Source organism: Echeneis naucrates, chromosome 1 (assembly GCF_900963305.1).
Source record: "Echeneis naucrates chromosome 1, fEcheNa1.1, whole genome shotgun sequence".
NCBI lineage: Eukaryota > Metazoa > Chordata > Actinopteri > Carangiformes > Echeneidae > Echeneis > Echeneis naucrates.
This window is the reverse complement of record NC_042511.1, coordinates 3,758,684-3,785,640: the sequence shown is the minus strand read 5'-3', so window position 1 is coordinate 3,785,640 and position 26,957 is coordinate 3,758,684. Positions and strand designations below refer to the sequence as shown.

At 40.7% G+C, this 26,957-nt stretch overlaps 4 protein-coding genes across 10 annotated transcripts; 3 read left to right on the top strand and 1 right to left on the bottom strand.

Annotated features, from left to right (window-relative positions):
• The first annotated feature begins 573 nt into the window (after nucleotides 1-573).
• Nucleotides 574-8,261, top strand: parn (poly(A)-specific ribonuclease (deadenylation nuclease)). Its single transcript, XM_029498231.1, has 26 exons — nucleotides 574-638; nucleotides 923-1,000; nucleotides 1,091-1,170; nucleotides 1,649-1,716; nucleotides 2,204-2,285; nucleotides 2,511-2,571; nucleotides 2,988-3,156; nucleotides 3,606-3,668; nucleotides 3,760-3,798; nucleotides 3,922-3,964; nucleotides 4,044-4,124; nucleotides 4,309-4,365; nucleotides 4,554-4,631; nucleotides 4,801-4,844; nucleotides 4,939-4,981; nucleotides 5,099-5,174; nucleotides 5,257-5,367; nucleotides 5,470-5,539; nucleotides 5,620-5,675; nucleotides 5,817-5,903; nucleotides 5,990-6,064; nucleotides 6,161-6,338; nucleotides 6,483-6,610; nucleotides 7,169-7,229; nucleotides 7,316-7,476; nucleotides 7,949-8,261. Exons 1-26 carry the CDS (start codon nucleotides 620-622, stop codon nucleotides 7,993-7,995), a joined length of 2,055 nt encoding a protein of 684 aa, XP_029354091.1. The 5' UTR covers nucleotides 574-619; the 3' UTR covers nucleotides 7,996-8,261.
• Nucleotides 8,262-8,549: 288 nt separating this feature from the next.
• On the bottom strand, nucleotides 8,550-18,523 carry rexo5 (RNA exonuclease 5). Of its 5 annotated transcripts, XM_029498159.1 has the most exons (20): nucleotides 17,381-17,724; nucleotides 16,976-16,992; nucleotides 16,136-16,424; nucleotides 15,846-15,972; nucleotides 15,619-15,739; nucleotides 15,130-15,237; nucleotides 14,761-14,849; nucleotides 13,993-14,108; nucleotides 13,760-13,898; nucleotides 13,486-13,580; nucleotides 13,302-13,404; nucleotides 13,135-13,223; nucleotides 12,853-12,961; nucleotides 12,521-12,637; nucleotides 12,269-12,436; nucleotides 12,074-12,166; nucleotides 11,633-11,996; nucleotides 11,352-11,542; nucleotides 10,034-10,143; nucleotides 8,550-9,945 (listed from the first exon to the last, which is right to left on the bottom strand). In XM_029498159.1, exons 3-20 carry the CDS (start codon nucleotides 16,396-16,398, stop codon nucleotides 9,879-9,881), a joined length of 2,469 nt encoding a protein of 822 aa, XP_029354019.1. In that variant the 5' UTR covers nucleotides 16,399-16,424; nucleotides 16,976-16,992; nucleotides 17,381-17,724; the 3' UTR covers nucleotides 8,550-9,878. The 5 variants fall into 5 exon arrangements, with proteins under 5 accessions (XP_029354019.1, XP_029354028.1, XP_029354038.1 ...); XM_029498168.1 differs by lacking the exons at nucleotides 16,976-16,992; nucleotides 17,381-17,724 and adding an exon at nucleotides 18,318-18,523; XM_029498178.1 differs by lacking the exons at nucleotides 16,976-16,992; nucleotides 17,381-17,724 and adding an exon at nucleotides 17,762-17,782.
• eri2 (ERI1 exoribonuclease family member 2) lies at nucleotides 17,892-22,640 on the top strand. Of its 3 annotated transcripts, XM_029498209.1 has the most exons (9): nucleotides 17,892-17,964; nucleotides 18,158-18,222; nucleotides 18,301-18,381; nucleotides 18,473-18,600; nucleotides 18,738-18,906; nucleotides 19,133-19,233; nucleotides 19,594-19,675; nucleotides 19,775-19,863; nucleotides 20,755-22,640. In XM_029498209.1, the coding sequence occupies exons 1-9, from the start codon at nucleotides 17,942-17,944 to the stop codon at nucleotides 22,204-22,206; spliced, it is 2,190 nt and encodes a 729-aa protein (XP_029354069.1). In that variant the 5' UTR covers nucleotides 17,892-17,941; the 3' UTR covers nucleotides 22,207-22,640. The 3 variants fall into 3 exon arrangements, with proteins under 3 accessions (XP_029354069.1, XP_029354060.1, XP_029354077.1); XM_029498200.1 differs by having other exon boundaries at nucleotides 17,897-17,964; nucleotides 18,158-18,381; XM_029498217.1 differs by having other exon boundaries at nucleotides 17,906-17,964; nucleotides 18,082-18,381.
• Nucleotides 22,641-23,209: 569 nt separating this feature from the next.
• On the top strand, nucleotides 23,210-26,041 carry thumpd1 (THUMP domain containing 1). Its single transcript, XM_029509125.1, has 5 exons — nucleotides 23,210-23,714; nucleotides 24,504-24,684; nucleotides 24,763-24,848; nucleotides 25,061-25,223; nucleotides 25,313-26,041. The coding sequence occupies exons 1-5, from the start codon at nucleotides 23,508-23,510 to the stop codon at nucleotides 25,636-25,638; spliced, it is 963 nt and encodes a 320-aa protein (XP_029364985.1). The 5' UTR covers nucleotides 23,210-23,507; the 3' UTR covers nucleotides 25,639-26,041.
• Nucleotides 26,042-26,957: the final 916 nt, after the last annotated feature.

The following is a 26,957-nucleotide window of genomic DNA, read 5'->3' as shown; positions in this document are numbered from 1 at the left end:
AAGTTTAATCTTTATGTGCGATTTTTCACTGTGGTATTATGTATTTCATTCATTTATTGTGCAGATATTACTTCTTATTGACCAAAGTGGGCTGTATTTTAATACAACATATAAAGACTTTATCTTTATCTTTGTCTTCAACAAAGCATAATATTTTATCAGCTATTTATATGGTTTGTGTATAATACATTAATACACATAAACAAACATATCCTGTCACGTAAAAGGCAAATACACATAAGGCCCAAACAGTGGACTTAAGATTTCACATCTATCAGCCTGTTTGACTCTGTGAAATGAGATAAATGTAGTATATATTATGATTTATTTCAAATTCAATATTTCTGAAATGTGGTGGAGTGAAATTGTAAACAAATACCTTCAATTTAAAACATCTCTCACAAAAGTAAAAAAAAAAAAACATATATTGAACAGTAATGATTATAAAGTGATAAATAAATATCTTTGGTTGTGGATAAAATATATAAATATGGAAACATAAATCGGCGGCCCTTTGTCTGTCAGCTGCGGCCCGGAAGTGTTTGTAAAGCAGTTAAAAGGCAGTTAGAAGGAGGCTAGTTGGCGTTAGCTGTCCGCCGGGTTCAGTCACTGTGCAGGGATGGAGGTGACACGGAAAAGTAAGTAGCTGGCCCCGTTTTCCACTCTCGATTTTTATCCATTTCGACTCGTTTCTTGCGGAAATATACGGCCGTGGAGTGACACGAGGCATTTTTTCATGCGTAAGGCTCACACTTTGTTGCGTTTCTGCTAGCTAGCTGGCTAATACCTAGCTAGCTAGGTAGCTAGCAAGCTAGCAGCGAGGACTCACGCACGGCTGCGGGGCTAGCACGCTTCCCACGCTGCTGGTGGTTTTAAAGCACCTTTTCTTTAATTAGTTTATTTAATTATTTTTTTTTTACAGATTATAAAGACTCCTTAAACACAGTGTACAGCGCCATAGAGGAGGCTGACTTCCTTGCCATCGATGGGGAGTTTTCAGGTAATCGTTAATGAGTTTTAACAGAAGTGGGGGGGGGGGGCTGAAGAGGAAAGGCTTTGTGACATGCTTGTTTGTTTGTTTTCCTTTCAGGGATAAGCGACGGTCCTAATGTCAGTGCACTCACCAACGGTTTGGACACGCCAGAGGAGAGATACACCAAGCTCAAAAAGGTCTGTCTTAAAATCACAAATCAGTGATAAGTGAATTAGAGATTGCACAATCTGAATCAAAAGTGCTTTTAATGTGGGAAAATGTAGAAGAAAGCTCAGCATGGGCAACAGATGGACTCTCTACCAACATGCACTCGTGCAGAATATGCCATGTGCACAAAAAAGGAGCGATAAAGTAAAATTACAGTACAGTCAGTCGGGACATTGCATATTTGAGACATATTTGAATAAGCAGTTTCCAGGACAAGATGGATAGACCTGTGTAGCACAAAGAATACATGGGCACGCAACAGGAAAACTGAAGTACATCGCTTGCACATGTAGGTGGAATGAACAAACAGCAGGGAGAAAGAAGTTGACACACAGAGGCCAAAAACTCCTGCAGCACCGATGATCCTGTGCATCCCGGTTTCGCTGAATGTTTCCGTTCTGTGTCTGTTTTGTTTCATCCAACTAAACCTCCGTTTCTGTTCACCAGCATTCGATGGATTTTCTGCTGTTCCAGTTTGGATTATGTACGTTCAAGTATGACCAGGCAAAGTCAAAGTGAGTGGTAACTGCAACAAGGGAGAAATTATGAATCTGATAACCTAGATGCACTAGCTCCCAAAGGACTCCCTTTTTTGTCATCTGCTAATATTTTTTTTACATATTTCATGAAGACAGCAGATATAAATTTGCTACAGTTTGGTTCCGACTCAGATACTGAGGAGAAAAAGGAAGTTTTTTTTTTTTTTTTTTTTTTTTTTTTTGGCAGCAGTATTTGTAGACGGTATCTAGACAAGATGCATGTTAGACTGACATAACAATCATTCTTTTTTCTTTTTTTTTTTTTTAAGCTGTTTTCAGGACTAAAGCAAGTTTAGATTTATGAATTTGCCTCAGAGCATTTAATGTGTACTGACTTATCTAAAGCGCTTTTGTCATTGCTGCTGTTAGATTATATAAAGATATTTGGGAACAAATAATGGAAGTGATAAAGCTATTGTCCAAATTTATTTTTCTTTTCTTTTTTGCTCTTATGTTTCTCCAGGTACATCACAAAGCCTTTTAATTTTTATATATTCCCCAAACCGTTCAACAGGACCTCCCCAGACATTAAGTTCATCTGCCAAGTGAGTCTGTTTTTATTCTTGAGGGAAGTGTTTATTTTTTTCAAATAAAATCATGTTTAGATGGTTTAAAATGGTTTTACTGGATTGGCACTATTATTATTATTTTTATCATTTAATTTTATTTATTTATTTATTTTTTGGATGTTAGTTGTTGTGTCTTTTTAAGGCTGGAAGACTTTTTTTTTTTTTTTTTTTTTTTTCCTTTTATTTTATTTTTCTTTTCAGAGTTCCAGTATTGACTTCCTGGCCAGTCAGGGATTTGACTTCAACAAGGTTTTCTGTCACGGTGAGGAAGTTAACTTAACTTAATTCAGATTTGTTAACCTCAATTCAGACCTGACAAAAGTTGACTTTTACTCTTTCAAAACCACATGAGCTTCAGAAATGAAACTTCAGAAACAATGTAGCGGCTCAGTAAAACCTATGGAGCCATCATTTGCTCTGGAACACTTGTTTGTTGTTCTTTCACAAGTGGTGGTGTTGAAAACATTGTGTAGCTTTAAAATGCATTACATCCTTCTGAAACTAATACCCAGCAACTTGCTTTCTTATCTGACAGCAGACTCTCTGGAGCATGGACTCAGTTTAATCTGATGGAATGCAGTAAACTGTTTAGTTTTGCAGCTGTTCTCAGACAGTGAATAGAGCAGAACTTGAGCTCATCACACAAAAGTTAAATTCTGATTTTTCTCTTTTTCCCAGGAATCCCATACCTAAATCAAGATGAGGAAGCACAGCTGAGGGAGCAGACAGAGGAAAGAAGGAATCAACACGCTAATGGTGGAGGGACACCTTCTTACATCTCCCCATCGTCCTCCAAGAGCCCAGCAAATGTACCTGAAGAACACAAAGACTTCATCAACAGGGTGATGTAAGTGTGGGAAATTATTAAATGAAGTAAGTCATGTTATCAAAGGTTGTGGTTCAGAAAATGTGGGTAGTGGCAGGATCTTTGTGAGGAATGAGGGAAGTTGTTCATAGTTGTGGTCTGAGTTCTTTCACACTAGTAGGACATGATATATAAAATAAGAAAAGAAATCTGGTTATATATTGAGTAAACTGCACATTGCAAGTCAGCAGAAAACCCCCTCCAACCATTGCCCCAGGACTCCTAGATATAAATAAATGGATGAATCCTAAGTTTTACTACCTCTATAAACAAATGTTCTGGAGGATGTGACAGAAAAAAAGCATGCAGTTTTTATAAAGCTGCTTTTCTGACACCGGTGTGACAAGAAATAGTTGAAAAGATAAAATTTGCTATCCTGAAACCTCCACTTCCCCCCCAAAGCCAAATCTCACAGCCAATTCTCCCCACAGAGAGAAAGTTGAAGCCCTCTTCAGTAACTCAGAGAAGACTTTGGACCTGGAGCCATGTACTGGGTAATTTGGCACTTTGTTCAAAAAGCCACAACTACACTGTTTGTATTTATCGTGTGTGTGTTCATATTCATATTTTTTTTTTTTTAAACAGATTTCAGAGAAAGCTGATATACCAGACCCTGAACTGGAAGTGGGTGTCATTTTTCACTTCAATATTATTGTTTATATTATTTTAGTTTTTTGTGGTTTTGTTGATTTTTAAGCTCTTGTTCCTTTTTTTTTTTTTTCTTCTTCTTCTTCTTCTTCTTCCCAGGTTTCCCAAGGGACTTCATGTTGAAACCGTGGAAACAGAAAAGGTAAGCACACATTTTGTTTCAACTTATCTTTTCCCCTGTTTTTTTTTTTGTGTTGTCACTGTTATATCTGTGCCTGCAGAAGGAGCGTTACATCCAGGTCATCAAAGTCGATGAAGAGGAGAGGAAGAGGAGGGAGCAGCAGAAACTGGAAAGAGAACAGGTGAGTGCAAGCTTCAGACAAAACACATTTCAGGCACGCTCTCCTATTCAACATGATAGCGTGTTAAATCTAGAAAGGAATAAATTCTTCCCACGTTTTCTGTGTAAAATTATTGAAGAGGAAACTACAGCTGTCTGACCACATGGAATATTTTTACCCACAACCATCTCTCCTCTCTTAACAGGAGGAGTTGAATGATGCTGTTGGTTTCTCCAGGGTCATCCATGCCATCTCTAAATCTGTGAGTCAACCTATAATTCTCTAGTTCTTATGTTTTTGCCCAAAAAGTCCCAAGAGTATTCAACTTTACTTGACAGCCTTTATGACCAATATACCGTCTTGTTGTTGTTGTTGTTGTTGTTTTTTGAAATAGCTTTTGCTTGGGCAGTTTCCTTTGTACCCCTGACTCCTTTTTAATCTGGCACACAGGGCAAACTCGTTGTTGGTCACAACATGCTCTTGGATGTGATGCACACCATCCACCAGTTCTACTGCTCTCTTCCAGAGGTACACAGTCAAAATGGCTATTTTCCTTCTCTAACAGCTAAAAAGACTTTTTTTTTTTTAATCTGTGTATATTTTCTTGTTTCTTATACAAACGATCAATTTAAAGCTAAATAATGTCTCATATTCATATAATATATATTTTATTTGATATCAATGTTCTTTCCTTCAGGACCTGCAAGACTTCAAAGAGGTTACAATGTGCGTCTTTCCACGGTAAGAAATCACCCCCCTTTACAATAAATTTTTTTTTTTATTCATTCTTATGTGTTAAATGGGTTATTTATCTATTTTATCTGTTAACTTGCAGACTTCTGGACACCAAGTTAATGGCTTCCACTCAGCCATTCAAGGTAGATATTTAATATTTTTGGAGAGCTTATCTTATAGTTGTAAGTGATCTGATCTGTTCTCTGCACTGTGCTATGACTGTCATAACATTGTACTTTGTCTCTACCTCTGTGTTATAGGAGCTGATCACAAACACCTCTCTGGCAGAGCTGGAGAAACAGCTGAAAGACACCCCCTTCAAGTCACCACAAGTTGGTGAGTAAATACAAATATGTTCCTGGCTTATTTTTCATTGAACAGAACCTTTCTACCAACTTCTTTTCTTTTTGCTGTCCAGAAACAGCTGCAGGGTTCCCTAGTTATGACACAGCCCAGGAGCAGCTCCACGAGGCAGGATACGATGCCTACATCACTGGCCTCTGTTTCATCTCCATGGCCAACTACCTGGGTAATCCAAACACACACACACACCGCCAATTGCTCCTGATTTCGAATACAAAGATGTCTAAATACTTAAACATTAAGATGATCTCTTTGACGCTCTCTTCAGGCTCATTTTTGACTCCACCAAAGGCTTACATCTCAGCTCGATCAAAACTCATTGAGCCTTTCTTCAACAAGTAAGTGACTTGCTTATATTCATTTGCCACTCTTTTTAATGGAGGAGTGTTAAGAATTGTTTGTGCCTTCTCTTCTCAAGGCTTTTCCTGATGAGGATAATAGATATTCCCTACCTCAATATCACAGGACCAGATTGTGAGTAAATCATTATAGCGCAGTTATGTCAGAATCGTTAACTCAGCTTGGATGGCCTGCCATACTTTTTTTTTTTTTTTTTTTTTTTTTTTTTTTAAACCTCTCTCTCTCCTCTTTCCCCTCTGCTAATCTCTTCTACAGTGCAACCCAAAAGAGACCATGTCCTGTATGTCACCTTCCCAAAAGAATGGAAAACAAGTGACCTCTACCAGCTCTTTAGTGCCTTTGGTAAGAAATGCTTTTGTGTGTTCTGCTTGCTAACAGGTGTAACCTCACTGTTTATCACTCACGTTTTACTTTTGTGTTCTATGCAGGGAACATCCAGGTTTCATGGGTAGATGACACATCAGCATTTGTGTCGCTGAGTCAAACAGACCAGGTGCAGATTGGTGAGTTTGACCTCTTTGCTCACTTGCTACTTGACTCTCGTCATCTGCGTGAACAGGATTGAGGCAGCTTGTTAACATGTTCCTCCCATCCCACAGCTATGAACACAAGCCGCTATGCAGAGAGCTACAGGATCCAAACGTACGCAGAGTACGTCCAGGGCAAGCAGCTGGAGAAGGAGAAGCTCGGCCAGACTGTCAAAAGTTGGGGAGAGGACGGCTGGGTGAAGTCTCACTATGCCTCCTCCACCACCTCGAGTGGTTTTGGGTATTCCAGGTATGTCTGATGTTGTTGTGCGTTACATTTTTTCAGCACAATATTCACTATACTTGTATGTTGCCTTGGCTCTTCTGTAGATTTCCACAACTTCTTTTTAAAGTGCTTTTTTTTTTTTTTTTTTTTTTTGTTTTGTTCTTCCAGGGGTTTAAGGAAACGCAGCATCAGTCCGGTTCAAGGAGAGCAGGGGAGCGGAGAACCACTAATTGCAGATGGCTGGAGTCACTATTCATATCCAGATAGTACAGGCAGCAAGAAGATGAAAACTGATGGTGTGTGTAAACGCATGCGTACTTTTCCTGCCGCAGCATAGTTAAAGATGCAGGTTTCCCTTTTGAAGGTACTTTACAGGCTCCCTGAGGAAGAGGGCAGGTGGCGTTGTAAATAATCCCCAAGGCAGCAGGATTATTTTAAGATGAGCTTTTATTTATGGCCACCTGTTCCTGGACAGATTGAATGCATTGTGGATTGACTTTGACGTTTCAACCCAACTGAAGATGGAGAAGTCTCAGTGAAGTTTATTGGCTTTTAGCCTGGGAGTCATTCATTGCTCCATTCTAATGTTGCTGTTGAGTATCAAATTGTCACAGAGTCAGTTTACCACTTAAAGATTTCTTGAACAGTAATGCATGTCTGCAGCCGTGTCTGGCTTTTCAATTATGTTGGCCAGCACAAGTTTTTTGAGGCTTGGCGTGTCGCTATTCAATTTCAAGGCTGTCAGTGCCTAATTTTTCTGTATTTTCTGCTTGTGTGTTCTCGGTTCTGTGACTTATGTGGTGAAATACATTTGTCGTGAGGTCTCATGCCCCACCTGTCCTTCTGCTCCTTAGATACAAGTGGACAAGCAAATGCTGTCGAGAGCAAGACATCAGAGGGATGGCTGAAGACAGCGTAAGTGAAATGGAAATGATCACTCATCCTGTTTCTATTAATGCAGTTTGGTGCAACTTAACCTTAATGGCTACTGTTCCCTGTAGAGATTCATCAAATTCAGCAGGGCTGAGTCCAGCTCCTGATGAGGAGGAAAGTCCTGAGGGCACTGATCCAGCCGATGACGCTAACGGGACTGTCACCTGGCAACAAGCCCCAGCTGTCCACGGGAGGAAAGGTCAAAAGAACAAGAAAAAGAAGTCTGAAGGTCTGTTTGCTCATTGAAGCCTCGCCTATAAATCGGACAAATTAGGTTCCTTTATAACACCAGAGCTTAACTCAGATGATTAGTTCTTTTTCAATATCAACTCCAATGTGTTCAACAGCAGCAAATGCAGCATGACTTTCCCACATGTAGGTCACAGAAAATAGGCAAAAATCTGAGCGGGATTCTAATCGTCCAACAAGGCTCTGTCCTAAAAGTGGACAAGACCGGGAGTCGAGAGCCATTCTAATATCAGAATGCTCAAAACATGGCAGTAGCACAGGAAAAGACCAAAAATCACTGTCATTCAGCTTCATTCATTCATTCAGCCTTTAGATATTTTCAGTGTGACAGACAGACTGACATCGTCATCAGAGTCCCATCAGCCAAAAAGTCTGACTCAAAGGGTTAAATGTACTAATTGTGTGTACATACGAGTGCTTGTTATCTTATCAAGTCTCCCTCTCTTGTCCAGTGGCTGAATCTACAACATCACTGTTCGAAGTCCCAGAAGTCTGGTAGCAAGAGGTCTGGACTGGAGAGGCCTCTGTCTCCCACTGGGCTCCTGCCCAGTCTCTTGTCAAGCACTTGGGGCGCTTCCTGTAAGGTTGTACATCACTGGGAGTGGTACATGCCCTAAATTCATTCGTTCACTCAACAGCTGTGGATACTGTGTCCGGAGCTACCAGCCAAACTCCTTGACTGGACTATTGAGAGAAAAAAAACAAAAAACAAACAAAAAAAAAAAACACAAGCCATAACGACAGCTGCCATATTTTGATCTTGTACGACAGAGGAGCAGGAAACTCTTCTGGGTAAATGCACGCACACAAATATATTTCAAGATATCAAAAATCTAAAGTACAGAAATGTTCATTTATTCTCTGTGTCCAGACTGGAATCTGCCACCACAGCCATGCTCTCATCATTCCCCAATTTTAACGACGCGTCACCTCAAATCAGTCTTAATTTTTTTTTTTTTTTTTTTTTTGTGTGTGTGAGTGTGAGTTGGTGCATGTGAGTTTGTTTTTTTTGTTTGTTTTTTTTTTTTCCCCCCCTCCCCTAGTCTTTGTATCCCTGTGAATCCATTTTCATAAATTGTGAGAGATAATACACCACTTGACAGGTCCTGTAGTTTACAATGTCAGGGTTATTTAGTATTTTAATGCAGCCAGATTTTTTTTTTTTTTCTATTTTAAAAGAAAAGGTAAGTTCTGTCAACTCTTGCAGTTTTATCATAAGCTTATCAATGATAATGTGATATTTATGATTGGTGGCATTTTGACCCTTCATGAGGTGCTTTGTTTTTGTACAAAGTTGTTTTTTGCTTTACTTTTCTGTGTTGAATGTTTTGTAACTGTGTTTACCCTGCAACAATGTCATAGTATGTTCTAATGCAAACATTGTAAACGTTAAGAAGACGTGTACATTTTTGTATAAGATAAAAGTTTAAAAATCCTAAAATATTTCCTTGGAAAGAGGGAAAAAATTAAAGAATGTTTCTTAGTATCTCTGTTCCTGTATCATCTCTTCTCAAACTGAAGGCAGTCTTTGTTTATCATTAGTTTATTGAAACAGAGCGTCTTGAGGTTCTACGTTAAAATGTTGATCAAACTTTCTTTTCTTTGAATGCAACAGATCCGTTTTAGAAACTCGTTACATTGTCTACTTGCATTTTTTTTAAATTATTGCTTAATTTTCTATCTGACAGCACAAATTTTTATTTAGTGTAACTATGATTGTTATAGTCTATTGAAGTGACTTTCCAGAGTTATGCTGGTTTAATTGTACTGTAGAGAAAGACAAACTCTGACATGGAACTGTTTTAATTGCACAGAATTAAAATGCTATTATCCTGTATGAAGAATATTGCTCAAAAGTAAAAAGTCTTCAGTTGTTTTCTTTGTAAAAGTGACTAACAATTAAAAGTAGAATCAATGGACACCTGATTTCCCTTTAGAATTTAAATTTGTATCAATCTAACAGTAATAGAATACTGCTGGTGTATGATTTTGAAAATGAGGAAACCTTGTTTACTTTCTTTCAGCAGAACAAATGGTATCCAGAAAAGTTGAGTCCAACATGTGCTGCACACTTCTGTGCTTCCTCCAATTTTCATAATTAACTCTTGCTTTTTAATTCAGAGTCAATCCAAGTAAAACCAAAAGCCAATCTTTCAACAACAGTTGTACAAATTCGGCGTTTGTATCTGCATGAACATTGTTTTGCAGCAAAGCCACAAGCTACGATGTTGCTTCACTTATTTCTAGGCCACAATATTTCAGAACTGCATTACAGTCTTCACATGCCAAACAGAAGATTGTGTGATTGGGTGGAGAACTCTCAGCTCTTTCAGTTGAATAAAGGAAAATTTCGCTGGGAAGAAAAGAACGAGCTTTGGTGGATCACTGTTCTGCTCCAGACCTGCATTTGACCTCTATGAAGCACAAACCAGGAAGGTGGCCATGAGCACTGAGGAGGAGGAAAGAAGATAGATTAGAAACATTTAACTGGGCAGCAGCTTGATTGTTTTGGTTTTTTTTTTTCTCCCCCTCCTCACCTGGTACATCCGAGCAGCAGAACTACAGACAAGGTGCAGTCTGGGAGAGATCTGAAGACCTTCCCCAGGCGACGGTCCAATTTTCCCATCATCAGCGCCATTTTCTGGTCCTGCAGATATCGGTGCCTTCGTTACATACTGTATGTGCTAGACATCATACATTTCGACTTCATGACGAATGCTACTTCTGGACTCTGCCTTAATTCATCCAATCCAATCCTTCAGCATCGAGAAGCTTCAACAATCACACGTCCCAGATAAGAAATGTCAGAGAAGGCACAAAGAACAATCTTACTGTCAGACAGACATGTCGAAAAGAATAGACCTCACAGAGCCGCCTTTAATCTGAAGAGCTCAGGTTTTAAAGTGATTTTTGTCTGGAACAGATGAAGTGAGAATTGACTGACGCCGGCAGCTGAAAGCCAGAACAATCACTCAACTGTGATGTTCAAACATCCCCCACACAGCTGTCCCTCTCACTAACGGCGGGACAGACACCAGCAGCCCTGTGTGGCTGTATCTGTCATTACACGCCACTAATCTGTGGAACGTGGACATAATTATTCTCCTGGGCGAACAGTCACACGTGACCACAATGATTAACAACAGTGGGGCAAACGTTTTGATGGCGGCAGAGAAAAAGATGATGCTAACCAGGCTTTGCTCTGATTCGATCAGTCCACTGCTGTCGGCCTCAGATGTTTGAGATAGAAACTTAAAATAGCGTAAACCTTCTGCAGCATGCTCGGATACTAATGAGTTAGCATGTTAACATGCTGACTGATAAAAAGACATTAAAGCTAATGGACAGTCGGGACCACTTCGGGGCAGAACAGACAGATTAAATGTAAACTACATTTCTACACTGTGGTTTCAAAGTGAGATTTCCATCTTTAAAGCAGGTCGAGGTTCTGCATTAACACTGTGATTATTGTATTAAAGTGCTCAGATTACAGAGAAACACACACAGCCTGTAATCAGAAACTCTTAAAACCAGCCTCTGGAACTTTGTGATGTCACAGCGAAACACTGGCCTCATTCAGCACATCCACACTCTGACTGTGACTGAATGCGTCCTTTTTTTTTCCTTTTTTTGTGTTGTTTTGCTGGCTGTACAACAAATTTCCCCCCAGGGGGTTAGTAAGGTCTACTTAACTTAAAATTTGGTTTCTCTGAGCGCCCACATGAAGTCTGACATATTTTTTACTTGAAATAATCTCATCCAAAAAACACTCCCTGTGGATATGAAAGCTTCACATAAAAGCCCATAAAAATGTAAAACGACAGCCATATGGAGTTCATAAAACCGGTTTCCTACCTGAGAACTGGTGTGCATGTGGGTCCTCTCCCCGTCGTCCCCCTTAACATCCGCACTGCTCCCCATTGCTGACATTGAAACCCACGAACGTAAATGGGGCGGAGTCAGAGACGGACAGATGGCGTACTCCTCCTTCCACAGGTCCTCCGAGGACCTGAGGGCGCTGTGTTTACCCTCCGAATTCTTAAACTCTGTTGATCAGACACAAGCAAAGCGGAGAGTTTCAAAACCACTGCACAAAAATACAGTAGTGAGCAGAGGTGAATGACGCTGCTGCTCACTTATGCACGCATGACTCGCACGTCTTCCAGATTCAGCAGGCAGGACGATTGTGTCCACAGTCCCAAAGCGGCCAAACGTCTCTCTGACTGTTTCCTCCGACAGCGCACACTTTGTGGTGGTGAGTTTCAGCTGTTTTCCGTTCACTTTCGGTGGCCACAACCCTTTTGTTGCTTTAAAAGAGGCTACAACTGGACATGGTGGGTCCAATGTGTGTCCATTCACCTTCCCAGAGTGTTTTATGCAGCCAGCCAGAGTGGGCTTTAATTTAACAGTGTAAAGGTTCGTGGTGTTGAGAGCGTCATCCATCAAAGCATTGAGAGTCAGATCCAGGTCCAACAGCGACTCGTCGACAGGCCTCTGGACCTGGACAAGGCACGTACGTTGGTGAGAGGTTTGGAATAATTCTAAGTACAATTTAAAGGGAATAAGAAGAACGTTACCTTGATGGATTGTCCATGCAAATTAAGTCCATTCAAAGTTTTTAAAGCTACCACAGCTCCCTCCAGCAGCTCAAACTCTACCATTGCATGGACCTGGAGGTCAAGGCACACCCAGAGAGATGAGGTTCATTTTCATACAAACAAACATTGCCGTCGTGTTTCAGTGGCATTCATTTAAAAGGAAAATCCCATCACATGAAGGATCCTCACGCAGGGGAGGCATACCCTGACAGGTGTGGGCAGCATTTTGATTTTCCAAACCGGTCCACAGCAACAAAAAAGCCGCTTCACTTCCCTTTCAGAGAAACCTGCAGGGAACGGCCCGGCAAATACCACACACATGTTCTGGAGGTATGCACGCAGCTGTGGGATAAACAAAGGCTGTAAATGATGCAATAAATAAACCATTTAGGAATTTTTGGTATGACTTTTCGAATTGGTTATCACCCTCTGGTGCTGCTGCTCCTGATGAGCAACACACCCCTTCAGCTGGTCTGCCAGGGACGAGAACTGGAGCACAGAGAGGAACGGAGACTTGGTCTGCCTCCTGAAAGCTGCCAACACCTGAGGGAGACGATACGGTTGTCAAGGTAGAAGAAGAAGAATTCAAAAGTTTAGGGGTCGTAAAGGGAAAGAAGAAAAAAAAAAACCAAAAAAACAGTATAATAGATATATAGTGTAGAAATTTTTCTCAGACTCATTCTAGATGTGCTATAATGTTTACTCTGAGAAGAAAACTTATTATTTCAGACCTCAGTCAAAACCACCTCACTTCTAACCTCTTTGTCAGAGCTGTGCCACCGCTGATTGGACAGATCCAGGGATACATCAGAACGCTTCCCGAAAAAGGCCACAGACTGACCAAGTGTCTGCAGTATGTCAGCAAACCTGGAACAGGTAGACAGAGAGATGGGGAGGTTGTTTCTAAAACCTTTTCGTTGTCTTCAGATGTCATTTTTTATTTAAAGGTTACATTTGACGAAAATGTGAGGGCTGAGTTTTTGTATGAACTCGTCATGGATATAGTTTTTGACAGGCACAGTGCGTATCAGGTGATGTACCTGAGACTTGGCGTGGGTGCAGATGCACAATCAGTGACCTCCTCCTCTATTGTGTATCCCCACAAGTCCTCCAGATGATGCTCCACAACCTGATGGAGCAGACAGAAAAACGCTTTAGCAGCTCTGTGCGTTTATGTGCAGGTCTGTGTTACAGAACAATATGTTACCTGTCGAGGACCTGTTTGGATAAAATACTGGGCCAGCTCCAGCGCAGCCAGCGCGTCTTCAATGGGATTATGACCATTCTTCTCTTCAGTTTGTATTTGTCTCCTGGGACACAGGTGGACAACTGAATTATTAGTCACAGTGGCTGAGAGAGAGCAAAGACAGAGATGGGAAGAGTGAACTTACTTCAGCACTTTCTCTGCCAAGATCTTGAGCTTAAACCTCTGTCCAAACTCCTTCCTGTACAACAGCGAGGTGTCGATGACATGTGGGTGGATCAGCTGCAGGAAAGACAGAAGACAGAAACAAAGACCGAAACTTAAAAAAACAAACATTCCCCTTTAATTTCTGAAACAACAATTCAAAAAACACGAGGATGAGACCAAACTCAACCCCAAGCTTAGCTAGATCTTTTCATAGTTGCTGCAAACAAAAATTGAAACATCAGCAGTTCGCTCACTTTAAGAGCGATGAGGTCGTTGTTGACTGAATGTCCCACCAGGACAGCGTCCCACGGCAGCACGGCCCTGAGCTTCGCCTGAACATCCCGCAGGGTGGTGGTGATCGGGCGTAACATCGCTGCGGTGATACCAGAGAACCTATCAGGACGCACGCGGCAACAGGCATGAACTTTAACCTTTGTATGTCGCATGTGATGTTGGTTATTGATGGTGCAGCAGCATGTGAGTGTACTTGGTGAGGTAGCTGAGGATGCGGTTCTGAGGTTTCACCAGCTCGTCCATCACACAGTTCCCGTCACTGTCCACCAGAGAAACACGAGTCAGCTCGTTCCCCTTTTCTGTTAGACACTGAAGCACAGCAACACAACTGTAGTGAAACCAGTTGGAAGTAAGTTAAGACACAACACTCTGAGGAAATCTCAAGAAAAAAAAAGTGCCAATATCACAGTAAAATGGAGTCAGAGCAACAAAGGAAGCAGCAGAGAATGGAGGACATTTTTCAAACAGGGAGATTGATCCACAGTTTAGTTTGGTTTTAAAACAGAGTAGGAGCGAAGCAGAACAGAGTTATGTTCAGATTCTTCAGGGTGACAGCTGTAGCTGGAGGTGTCTGACAACTGGAGCTGCTTTTCCGATGAACTACGAGTGGAATAAAAGTCATGTAGCTCATTCTGTGAGCTGGTAAATATTTATCACTACAAACTACCAGAAACATAAAGCTCCAAGTCAGCTGTGTTTTTTCAGAACATTTCTCCCGCTGCCTGTCTGTGGAAAGCTTTGTCTCTGATAGAAAGACACATTTTTCTTTTGAGGGGCTATTTGTCAGTTTTCTCTGCCACTGAATGGAGTTTTGAGCCAGGAGCGTGTGATGCTTGGCGAGAGTTGATATATTTATCAGGACTGTGTTGCCAAAAAATGTATGATCATGGTGCCTCTTGTTAATAATGAATGACGCATGGATCTGTTTGAATGATCGGCTGGAACATAACAAGAAATTCACCATTTCACAGTCAAGTCCGTAGAGGGGGCTTCTGTCGGTCACACAGTCAACACTATCTGTGCACACAAATTCCTCAAACCCTGGCATTCCTGTCAACATAAAAAAAAAAAAAAAATAGGTGAGAAGAAGAGATCGTGTCTGCACTAAGCCAGTTACATCAAAAATGCATCTGTTCCTGTTTGCTGAAGCCTCCAAAGTACACAGTTTTCCTACCACAGCCCAAAGTGGACATAAACACTGACACTGCATTTTGGTGAGGATTATGAAAGCAACGTCGGACATAAGCCTGGTGAGACCCGGTCAGGAGCAGAGTGCCAGAAACACCTGATCAAGCTGTCTTATTGTGGATTTGGTCAGAAAGAGTCTCACCTTTGACTGGGTAGGTCTTTTTGATCATCTCCTCCTGGGTAAGGAGATACGCCGTCAGCCCTTTCCTCTTTGTCCCAAACTTGGTGATTACTGGGTGATTCTTTAGAGCTGCAGCAGGACGCACATTAACAAAGACATCCACAGCTAATCCAACATAAACATACCAATTGACAACACAAACTTGTTCAGAACATCTTTGTCAAAATGCCTGATGGCATTCTGCTCTGTCAGCTACATAAACAATAACACATGATAAAAATACTTTACCATTAAAAGTACACTTTAAAATAACAGCCTCTGTTATTATGAAATTATTGCATATTTTATTATTTAATCATTAGCACAGACAAGCTTTATTTAATGGTAGTAAGAGAAAAGAAAAGTCACATAGGCTATATTATTCATACTAACTTCATCATTTTGACAACGTTAGTCAGTGTTTTACTGATAATATTCCCATCAGAACAAACATATGCACATTAGCCTCACCTTTAGGAATGTCATTGTTTTCTTTGAGCGTGTGTGAAAGTGATGAATCTTCTGATTTAGGAACTTCATTACTGAAGATTTCAGATGCTACGTTGTTAGGTGATGGAGTGAAGGTGACTCTCTGTTACAGTCCAATGAAAGCAGACATAAAAGTCAGACATGTTTTGCCTCATTAAATAAACCGTGCCACTAAATGTACACCTGCTGTACACTCTCTGGATACGTACAGAGCTGTAGCGGGCCCTGAGGTGTTGCAGGCTGAGGTAGTGCTTGTAAAAGTGACTCTGGGCCAGACCGTCCACAATGACAACATTCACCCCCGTAACCTTCCTCTGGTGATGGAGATGACACCAACTAGCAGCGAGGCAGGAAGAAGATGAGAGAAAAACTGTAATATCATGTCTGCCAGATAAAGGAACTCAATTAGATGTCTTTATGACTTTTGAAGTAGAAAGACGGTGTAAGTAAATAACAGTTATTTGATAAAATAGATCAGATCTTGCTCAGAAGTGATTACCTGGGCTGTTTGATGCCACCTGCTTTCCCCAGAGCAGCATAATGCAGCAGCTCTGTCAGCTCATTCAGTGTAATTGGTTGCTGGAGGCGCTCAGGTGGCACAGAGATCCGCGGCAAACGGGGCGGACACTCCACCACCTCCTCACCTTCCTGACCGGTTTTTAATCTTTTGGCCTCATCCTGTGCTGTTAAAGCAGAGCTCTTCCTTTTCTTTCCGCTGTTTTTAACTGCAACCGACGACAATGATGATGATGAAGGCTCCATGCTCGAGCTGATGTTTCAAAAGGGAGCTATGAAGAAAACAAATAATTAAAATGGGCTGAAGCTGTCGAAAGTCAACTGTATATTTTCAACAGCGGAGTCTGTATATCTTTGTTTTACGCAAGCTTCTCTTTAACTTTTAATTTCTCTTAAGGTGGATATAAAAGCAGAACATTGAGGTCTGCGGTCTTTTCATCTAACCTCAACACTTTCTAAGGATCAATAAATAATACACCTGCAATAAATTAGAACCCACTTTCATAACTGACAATAACCAATAATAACAATAATAGTTTCATCTGAAATGTCAGAAAATAGTTCACCATTCCCACAGCTTTAGTTTACACTGCACAGAATTCAGCGCTTACATTTCAGAAGCTGTAACCTGCAAATATTTGCCATATAAGCCAAGAAATCTGCTGCCATCTTGAAATGATCACTCAGTTGTGAAGAAAAACTGCAGGTTCATTTTCCTGCTAGTTGATTTATTCATTAACTAACCAACCACTTGTTACTTGGTCAAATCAGTTATCATCATCGTAACAATAATGACAATAATGACGAATTACACATCCCCTACCTAGTTGCAGGAAGTAACTTGATGTAGAGTGATGATGGAAACAAGTGGATTAACTTGGCAGTTTTGCTTTTGGGGATGTGTGTATAAGAAACATACTTAACAACTGTGTCCGAGCGTATTTGCTTTTAAAAAGCATTATTGTTATTCCACATAGAAATAACATTGAACCTCCGCTTAACACCATGTCCACACAACTTTTATACGTCAGTCCACATTAAAGCAGGGACTATAAAGTGTGAAGGTTTAAAACAACAGTGTTCAGCAGAGCTGCTGTGAAAGTGGTGAGCAAGTTTACTGCTGCTTCAGTACAAAAATACACAAGGATTCGTACACGATTTACATTTACAGTCTAGGATAGAATCATTTATGATTAGATCTGTATAAATGGATTAAAAGTGTATATACCAGATGTTATTAGCCCAGTTGTTTCCAAAATCATCGTTTTTCGGCCCTCTTAAAAACACATGGCTAATGAACCATGTTGCAATGGCAATGTGTAAAGTTCAAATAGGCTAAACCTACTTCCGGTTTCTAACTTTAAAAGTAAACTCATGGAGTGCGTGTGATTGTCGGTATGTGTGTGTAAATTTGGATGGACGTGATCACATTTGGCCTGCTCTGTAAAAAATAAAAAATAAAAATCTGATTGATAATCTTAATATCTCACTGTAGAATTCTATATGTTTTGCTTTACTTTCACACTTTTGTTCTGATAGGCAACGCAAAACCGGAAAAGCGATTCGCTCCTTTTTCAGTAAACTTTATTACTTTTCTGCGATCGACTACCTGTTTCGGCGAACGATTGTGCCCTTCAGACGCAGTCAATCGAGCCCAGAGTGATAGATACGTTTTCCGGTTTTTTTTTTTTTTTTTTTTTAAAAAAACAGCGCGACTTTTTCATTTCACATTTTAAACTGTAAGAATATCGACAAAACTTTCACTGGTTGAAGGATTCAAGAGAGAATCATGGCTACAAAGAAACTGGCCAGGTGAGTAGCCGATGAGCCGGCGGCCATTAGCGGAGCTAAACGGGCTAAAATAGCGACGTTTGAGCGTCTCAACTAAATATGAGGGTGTCAAACGTCACTGAAATGTGTTTAATTCAGTGAAATCTCACAGAAGTTCCGACAGAAACAACAAGATAATGGGTTAATACGGTTCTGTCGACTCCTCCATCCGCAGACAGCTCGGACTGCTGAGGCAGAGGAGTGCGTCTTCTTCAGGGACAAACAGATCTTGGATATCCGGTGAGTTTGATCTTCACGACACACACAGAAGGCCAATGTGTACACTGAACTCCTCTTCCGTTGTCTGCCTTCTTTCAGATCAAGCATTTTCCTACCTGATTGTGATTGACTTCGAATCTACTTGCTGGAGAGAGAAGAACAACTACACTCAGGAAATTAGTAAGTTAGTAAGGTTTATCGCCTTGTGCCTGTCTTTTCCACTTTTTATTGGCAGTAACGCCATTCCTTCTGTTTTTCTGCCTTCTGGTAGTTGAGTTTCCTGCTGTTCTGCTGAACACCTCCTCAGGGGAAGTTGAGTCTGAGTTTCACACTTATGTTCAACCTCAGGAGCATCCCAGTCTGTCTGAGTTCTGCACCGAGCTGACAGGAATCACACAGGTAGCTTTTGCAGTGCCAAAAATGTGCAACTACAAAGACCACTCCACTTCATGGATTTTTTTTTTTTTAAATTTTATTTTATTTTTATTAAATTTGGTTATAGTTGAATCTGACAGCATCACTCCTCTGCATCACAGGAGCAAGTAGAGGCAGGGATCCCCCTCCAGATCTGTCTTTCTCGATTTTCCCGCTGGCTGCAAAAGCTGCAGCTTGAGAAAGGTGTGGCGTTTCCCAACAGACAGCAGAGATGTTCATCACCGGCCCCTTCACCTTCTCAGAAGCCGTGCACCTTCCTAACGTGGTCAGGTAAAAGCCCTTTCTTTATTAGTTTTGACTTGCTCAGTGTTAACATAAAGTTTACCTAGTTAGCCCCTTCATGTGGTCCTAGCTCACATTAAAAAAATAAAATCATAAAAAACATCAACATTAATGCCATCGTTACCTTCAGACACACCAATTGTTATGTTCTTACAAGAACTCCCGTCATCTGTTGACATAAATGTAATGTTCCAACATTTGCGTTGCGTACCAGACTGGGATCTCGGAGTTTGTTTACAGTACGAGTGTAAGCGCAAACAGCTCCATAAACCTGATGTGCTCAACAGCTGGATCGACTTAAGAAGCACATACAGAGTGAGTACTAACTCTCTTGTTTCCTCTTTTTGATATTTGCTCTCTTTATTCCTGTCTCGCTTACGATGAGAACTGAGTGATAATTCTACCAATTATACTCCTGAATATTTAAAATTTTATTTTCAAGTAATGACAAATTTCATTTCGCAGACGCTAAATTTAAGTTTTCAATTTGCTTATTTCTATGGAAGAAATATTCAGTTATGGAGCTGTGACAAATGCATTTAACAAATGATTTGGCGATTAATCAAACTATTCCTTCCTGTCTGGTTATTAATACATTTTTTTAGTTGCCCAATCGGTTTGACAAGGCCTCATTAATTTGGCTGTCTCGTTGTAATGAATCCCTTCTCTCCACAGCTTTTTTACAACAGGAAACCTAAAGGTCTAAATGGAGCACTACAAGATTTAGGAATACAGTTTTCAGGGAGAGAACATTCAGGTACAAAGAAAGAGCAAAACCTCCTTAATCCAAGTTATATTGCATATAAAGGAGATATAATCTAAACCTTGGTGCATTATTTATTTATCTTTTCCTCAGGTTTGGATGATGCCCGAAATACAGCTCAACTGGCAGCAAGGATGATGAAGGATGGGTGTGTGATGAAGACCACTAGAAGCCTTGAGAAGGTGAGTGGCCATTGTCCAAAGTTACATCCCAGCTCCTAAATGCCCAGCGCCCTTCTGTCTCCAAAAACCAAACCAGTTATGGACAATGACTGCAATCTATGGAGATCTTTACTCTTCACGGATAAAGCCTGTTTGATTGAGTTTTGCCCTCAGATTTTATATTAATAAAGAAATATAAAAGTGGATTCTTGTCAATAATTGTAATAAACCATGATGCTTCTGACTAGAATTTTGTTTCTTGATGACATTTTAAATACACTTTCTGGAGACTGGGCAACGTGAACATGTAACATAAAAAATGTACCATAATTTCCTGATTATAAACCGCTACTTTTTTCACACGCTTTGAACTCTGTGGCTTAAACAACTATGCAACAAATTTATGGATTTTTACGGGTAACGAGCTTCATGCAGCCAATACATTTAGTGTCACATCAGACCAATGAAATTACCAAACAGGTCACAGTGGACCAATGAAATTAAACACACCCACACTAAATTCTTCAGATCAGTCATTTATTTTGCGCTTCATGCACACACCCTTATAATGGAAAACGTACGAAGCAAAGCATATGATGCAGCTTTCAAGTTAAAGTTGATCGATCTGACGAAAAGGCAAAATCTTTCTGTGTAACATAATTCCTGCCATATGCCATTTCCTCCAATATTTCCAACACGTGCAGCTTATAAACAAGTGCGGCCTATATATGTACAAAACAGTTTTTCTCTTTAAATTTAGCGGGTGCGGCTTATATTCAGGTGTGCTCTATAGTCCGGAAATTACGGTAGATAACTACATAGTTAATGTGACATTACTTTTGAGGAAAATCGAGAATGAGTGGCAGATTTATTTTTTTTTTAATATACCTCTTTTTAATCTTCTTCTCACAGACGTCATCAGTGATCAAACCTGTGGTTGCGAACACAACTGGAGACAACAGAAAGGAAAAACCCAACACTAAAAAAGAGGAATCTATGGCCACCTCATCATCGAAAAATCCTCCTCAATCATGTCAAATAAAGTTGTGTTTGGAGAACAATACAGTAAATCTCGTAATGAAGGAAAACTCACATTCAGGCCAGGAATCGGTTCCGATCTGTCAAAGCTTGATCTCACCGAAGACACTTCTGAATGGTACAAGTGCACCACTGTGGGGGCAAAGCAGGAGGTCAGTAACCTCAGAAGCTGCCTCTAATCTTTCCTGTCCAACCATACTAAACAATACTTCACCACACAGCAACGGTAACAAAAGCCTTGTTCTGTGTTCTACTACTCTGGGCCGCCTCTCTCATCATCTTCAGCCAAAACAGCTCTCAGAAACTGGAGCAGCAGCGGATCTTATAAAGGACGAGCAAAGTGCAGATCTTCTAGTGGAAGTGGAGGAGAGGTGTGGCTCATATGATGATGTGGTGTTGGAGGGCGATGGTGTTGCTGATGACGCTCCAAGAGAACGTGACACTGAATACATATCACCTTTTGACAGTGGATGGTCTGTGTGGGAAGACACTGAGGACTCACAACTGAAAAGGAGTCAGCTCACATTGAGGGACAACATAAGTGCAGAAAACAATTCTACCAGCTGTGACTTATCTGCACCTGTTTTTACAAAGAAGATAAGAACGGATCAGTTCAATAACACCGAGCAGAACTCAGCAATCTCAGAGGCAGATGCATATTTTGCTGTGCCAAAGGCTGTTACTTGGTGCTCCAGAGTGAATCAGCATGAAACCGGACTTGAAAGAGTACAAATCAGAGAGAAGGCAGACAAAGTGCTCAAAAACTTGAACACAAATGCTCCATCTGCGCTCAGGCACAACCGTTTTCTACCGGATAAGACATCCACACCTAATATTTCATCTGCCAGGCCCAAACCAGTCATCATGCAAAACACAAAGCACAAAGAGACCCTGAAGTCTTCCTTTACCATCTACACCGACTCTTCAGAACAGGCAGCAGTGCCTCTGCCCATCTCAAAGAAGGTCCTCCGCCCTTTGACAGCCAACACAGTCCCAACATGTACCGACCGTTCCTTCACCTCTGTGACAGCGAAACCACAGAAGATCACATCCCCACTGTGTGCGTGTGGGCGCCGTGCAAAGCGTCAGGTCGTAACTAACGGTGGTCCCAACCACGGCAGAGCTTTCTACTGCTGTCCAGTCCGCCGGTCGGGCAGCGGAGCCACGATCCAGAAAGGATGTGAGTTCTTTAAATGGGAGTCAGCTCTGATGAAGAGCAGTTTGGTGGCCTGTCCTGCGGCCGGGTCCTCAGTTTCACTCTGTCAGGCCAGCTCGGCTCTGAACTGTCGTCCACAACGGAGCTCAACACTAAGAAAGAGTTACTGAGTTGCACCTGATTCATTTTACCACACACAGTGACGCTGAGATATTTTCAATGCAAAGTACATTCAGCTCTCTACAGAAATATGTGTATTGTGTTGCTTTGAGTAAATGTAAAATTCAATGGAAAGAAAGGAAAATGATGTAAAAAGAGACTTTGAATCAATGCAGGACATTTTATTCATCTCAGTTCACCACAGTGGAGATCTCCTTTTAAAGAGCACATACAACAGCAAAATCAGTGTTTCATTTACTTGACAATTTAAATGCTAAATTGTGTTATTCCGTTTTAGGTGATTTATTGTCACAGAAAAGTTCATCACTGCCAAATTAGTGTAAAATGAGGACGCTTAAGCTTTTTGCCTTGATGCATTTCTTTACAGATAGGGGTCACGTGTTTATCCAAAGTAAACTGATAATTATGGTCATGTAAATATAAATACTGCTTTGGAGATTAAATCGTTATATATATATCGTTTTTTAAACTGTATCCATTATGATTTTTATGAAGTCATGTTCTTGGTTTGTGCACCACATTTTGAATGACTCACCATCAGAATTTTACGAATCCTTTCCCATCTTCGATGGAGCACAGTAGAAAAACAAAAGAATGTATTTGTGATTCAAACAAACTCCAATGACTTCACTGCATTAACTCACAATCCGCATTTGGGAAAATTTTTTGCTACTGTTGTATGACAGCTTTTTCATGAGACACAGTTTCCAGTGTTGCATCAAACCGACTGCATGAGTAAGTCTGAGTTCACTGCACAGATCCAGCAGATTATTACACAAAAGTTGCAGCTGCAGCACAAACGCGTGGCTGCCACAACATCATAATGTCACCCCGAACCAGAATCACAAAGGGGTTTTTAACGGGATCGGTCCGATATATCGCCTGTTAAACTCCGTTTGTTTTTTGGGTTTTTTTTTTCCTCGATTCGCCAAAAAATGTCGCAGACTTTTGTCCCTCCGCGCACGCCGTAGGAGGCCCGTAAAAAAACAGGAAGCGTGCTGTTGTGACTGAATGAGACGGCCACAGGTCCAGCCGGAGAGACTGTCTTCACAGCCAGAACCCGAACCCGCCGCAGGTTCTCCCTCGGATTTAAATAAAACCTCCGGTCGATCCGCTTCGTCTCCAACCGCCCAGCTAGCGGCTAATAAAGCCGGAAGGAGCGGAGAAGCCAGACAGAGCGCGACCAAAACAAGAAAGCAGTTGCCGAGCTTAAACGCAAAACACACACATTTAAAAATAATAATAATTTATATATATATACACATATAAATATTAAAACGTCTCTGCGATCATGTCCGCCGGGCAAAACGAGTCGAGGAAGCGGAGCAAGAAGCGCTTCGGGGCCGGGCACCACAGCAAGCGGTGGAAGGGCTCCCGGGAGCTGGAGGTCGGCATGGAGGGGATCCTCATCACATGCAACATGAACGAGAGGAAGTGCACGGCCGAGGCCTTCAACCTGCTCAACGAGTACGCCGACAAGCTGTACGGACCCGAGAAGGTGAGAGGAGCCGCCTGAGGAGCCGGAAAGTTTTTGGTGCGCAGGCCCGACATGGCAACTTCGTCTTGTTGTATTTATGTTTATTAACTCAGGGCGACGTGATGCATTATTGGATTGTTACAGTTTAAACTAAATGCAAAACTTTCTTTTTAAGTGTTTATTTATTTTTTGAGCCAGACATTATTTTAAATGTACGGAGCCCCTAAAATCCCAAAAGGTGTTTGTTTGATATTTTTAATCTCGTGCGCAAAAGTGAATATTATGTTCCCCTAAGATATTTATTTTTTACGCACAAGATAATAACTTGTGCGCACAAAATAAAAAAAAATATTTTGGGACTTTAGGGGCTCTGTAATCGTCAACTGACCTCAAAGACTTCAAATAAAGCAATGAACGCCGCCATGTTTCAAACACACCTGAGAAATCAACGAATTATTCAAAGCTATTAAACGCAATTTACCCCTGAGGTCTTCAAAGCACAGGCCTCTACTGTTAACCTGTTCCCACAAGATAAATAACTTGTTCTCATAAAATATTAATTTGTGTGTACAAGATTAAAAAAAAAAACCTATTGGGACTTCAGGGGCTCCATATAAATGTGATGTGATGTGTAACTCTGAAACGATTGACCAACAAACTAATCTTATCAATTACAGATGTATGTAGGTTTGCCTCTTTCTTCTTTTTATTGCCAGCAGCTGAATGTTGTCGGGTTTGAAATGTGGTTTGGAGAAGCAAATGTTTCAACCCTGATCTGCTATTTGAAAATTCACTCTCTTATGATCACAGTTGCAAGACAATACTGGGAGCAGCAGTGAAGACGAAGAAGACGCTGAAGAAGAAGATGTTGAGGTCGCTCTGAAGAAGGAAGTGGCTCAGCTGCAAGCATCTGGAGCTAAACTCGAGAGACGCTTCCAGGCCTTGGACAGCGGGGCAAACAACGTCATCTTCATCAGAACTCAAAATCTAGGTAACCGCTTAACCGAGAGAAGTTAGTGGTTCATCTCTCTACAGTGTGGCTGTAAAGTTTTTCTTTGCTCTTTCCCAGAATCGGACAAGTTGGTTCACCACATTCTGTCCGATCTTCACACTACCAAGAAGAAAAAGTCCCGTGTGATCCTTCGGATGCTTCCTGTGAGAATCTAAAATCATCTGGTTTTAACATGGTTGCTTTGTAAATGTCACATTTATTTTCCATCTGCAGACATAACACCTCAAAGACATACACATCACAAGAAGAAGGCAAATGTTTAGCACTATAGGACCAATCAGTATGCCTCTTTGTGTATTTAAAAAGTCTAATTTTGTTGTCTGCGGACTTTGATTCTTGTTTTGATCTAATCCAGGTAACTGGAACATGCAAGGCCTTCCAGGATGATATGATGAAATACCTGATCACTTTCTTGGAGCCTTGGTTCAAAACGCCAAACTGTGCGACCTATCAGATCGCCTTCAAGGCCCGAAACAGCAGCCATAACAAGAGAGACGAAATCATCAAATCTATTGCAGGTAGTCTCGAGTTCATTTAATCCGAAAAAGGAAATCAGTGTATCAAACTGAATTGACTCTGTTTTTTTTTTTTTTTTTAATTATTGCAGGTCTTGTGGGGAAGCTGAACCCTAAAAACAAAGTGGATTTGACAAACCCAGAACTGACAATCATTGTGGAGGTCATCAAGGCTGTGTGTTGTATCAGTGTGGTAAAGGACTATACACTGTTTAGAAAGTACAATGTTCAGGAAGTAGTAAAGGAGGACGCACCAAAGGCTGATGTGACAACAGCAAAAACTGATACAAACATATCTGAGCAGCAGGAGAAACCGGACACAGGGGAGACGAACCAAGAGGAGAAGAGAGGTGAAGAGGAAAACGGCAAAGATCTGCAAGAGAGCAACAAGGAGGTTGATAAGGGGGAAGGGGAATAAGACTTTTCAGTTGACCAGTCAGATTTAAAAATTCACATGAAGTCGTGTCTTTTCTAGTAATTTTGTCTTAAATGGAGAGATGATATTACTGGACAAAATAACAAAGCCGACCAGACTCAAACAGGGTCATAGTATAATTTAATGTGATTCTCCCGATGATACGCCGGTACCGACTTCATTAAGCTGTCCCTTTTAACTAGCAGTGATTTTTGTAGTAACTTCATGACACCACAGCTCGCAACTTTTATGGTGAATTAATTTTTAATTTGTATGTCATCCTATTTTTGACATTTTACATTATAAGAAAAGAAGTTTGAAGTTTTGTTCAGGTCAGCTCGTGTGTCACATGTAATAATAGACAGTTTTTGTAAGAAACGTTTTTTTCTTAAAGCTGTACTTGAATTAAAGCTGTCTGGGTTTTTTTTTTTCTCATTTGATGATGATATATTCCTCGTTTATTGGAACAGGAAGATGAAGGTGTTGGAGGAGGAAGGGAATTTAAAAACTCCCACTCAGACAAAATGAAGTCCATGCAATGTGCACACAAACTGAGGAGTTTCACATTTCACATCAGAGTTAAATGTCCTATTTGACATCGTCTTATTCTAATAATCACCATCTGGTAGGACGAACCAGCAGTTTTTCTTTGCACCACAAGATGGAGGCAATGCCACATTTTGTAGCTGCATGGGCAACTGATGAATAAATATTAATCTTTGTTGATGCTCACATCAATGTCACAAAACCTCATATTGGTATTATACACTCATTGTTCCAACAGTCTCCTTAATGCCATCATGCTTATCATATTTGTGCAGAGTACAGATGTTCAATGGTTTGAAATATTACCCCTAATTTCAAATCTGATCAGACAATACAATTATTCTCATGTATTTTACATCAGGAAAGAGATGAACTGGAATAGACAAGCCATCAAGCCAAAATCTGCATTGTCTTGGCTGAGAGAACTTTGGTTAACTATAGTGACCATATAAATTTCATCTCTTAGCATGCTGATGTGTTTAGCAGTATGAAATCTGAACTGGAGCTAAGCGAAGGAGAATATCAGTCATTCTGCAGCAACGATGTTTCGTTATTTTTTTCAGAGCTTTGTTTCAGTTCATTTTGAAGGTTCGAGCCAGAAAATCTGATCACGTTTCTGTAGAATTATGTTTGGTTTATCATCGGTGTCTGCCGAGGCCATCCACAAAGGTCACCGACAGTTTTATGGTTTGTCTTTTGAAGGTGGTACCTGGAGGACTTGGCTTTGTTTATCAGATGTGTGGCTAAACATGTCAATGTGGAAAATTCAGTAAAAC

What these genes read in the sequence shown, in the direction of transcription:
- thumpd1 (XM_029509125.1), top strand. Translation starts at nt 23,508, where the DNA reads ATGTCCGCCGGGCAAAACGAGTCGAGGAAGCGGAGCAAGAAGCGCTTC. An exon ending in AGCTGTACGGACCCGAGAAG is followed by an intron (nt 23,715 to 24,503) that starts GTGAGAGGAGCC and finishes TTATGATCACAG; the next exon opens with TTGCAAGACAATACTGGGAG. An exon ending in CATCAGAACTCAAAATCTAG is followed by an intron (nt 24,685 to 24,762) that starts GTAACCGCTTAA and finishes GCTCTTTCCCAG; the next exon opens with AATCGGACAAGTTGGTTCAC.
- parn (XM_029498231.1), top strand. An exon ending in ACATTAAGTTCATCTGCCAA is followed by an intron (nt 2,286 to 2,510) that starts GTGAGTCTGTTT and finishes TTTTCTTTTCAG; the next exon opens with AGTTCCAGTATTGACTTCCT. An exon ending in GAGGGATGGCTGAAGACAGC is followed by an intron (nt 7,230 to 7,315) that starts GTAAGTGAAATG and finishes TGTTCCCTGTAG; the next exon opens with AGATTCATCAAATTCAGCAG.
- rexo5 (XM_029498168.1), bottom strand. Translation starts at nt 16,398, where the DNA reads ATGGAGCCTTCATCATCATCATTGTCGTCGGTTGCAGTTAAAAACAGC. An exon ending in GGTGGCATCAAACAGCCCAG is followed by an intron (nt 15,973 to 16,135) that starts GTAATCACTTCT and finishes CCTCGCTGCTAG; the next exon opens with TTGGTGTCATCTCCATCACC. An exon ending in ATCCTCAGCTACCTCACCAA is followed by an intron (nt 13,899 to 13,992) that starts GTACACTCACAT and finishes GCGTCCTGATAG; the next exon opens with GTTCTCTGGTATCACCGCAG.
- eri2 (XM_029498200.1), top strand. Translation starts at nt 17,942, where the DNA reads ATGGCTACAAAGAAACTGGCCAG. An exon ending in TTCAGGGAGAGAACATTCAG is followed by an intron (nt 19,676 to 19,774) that starts GTACAAAGAAAG and finishes TCTTTTCCTCAG; the next exon opens with GTTTGGATGATGCCCGAAAT. An exon ending in CCACTAGAAGCCTTGAGAAG is followed by an intron (nt 19,864 to 20,754) that starts GTGAGTGGCCAT and finishes TTCTTCTCACAG; the next exon opens with ACGTCATCAGTGATCAAACC.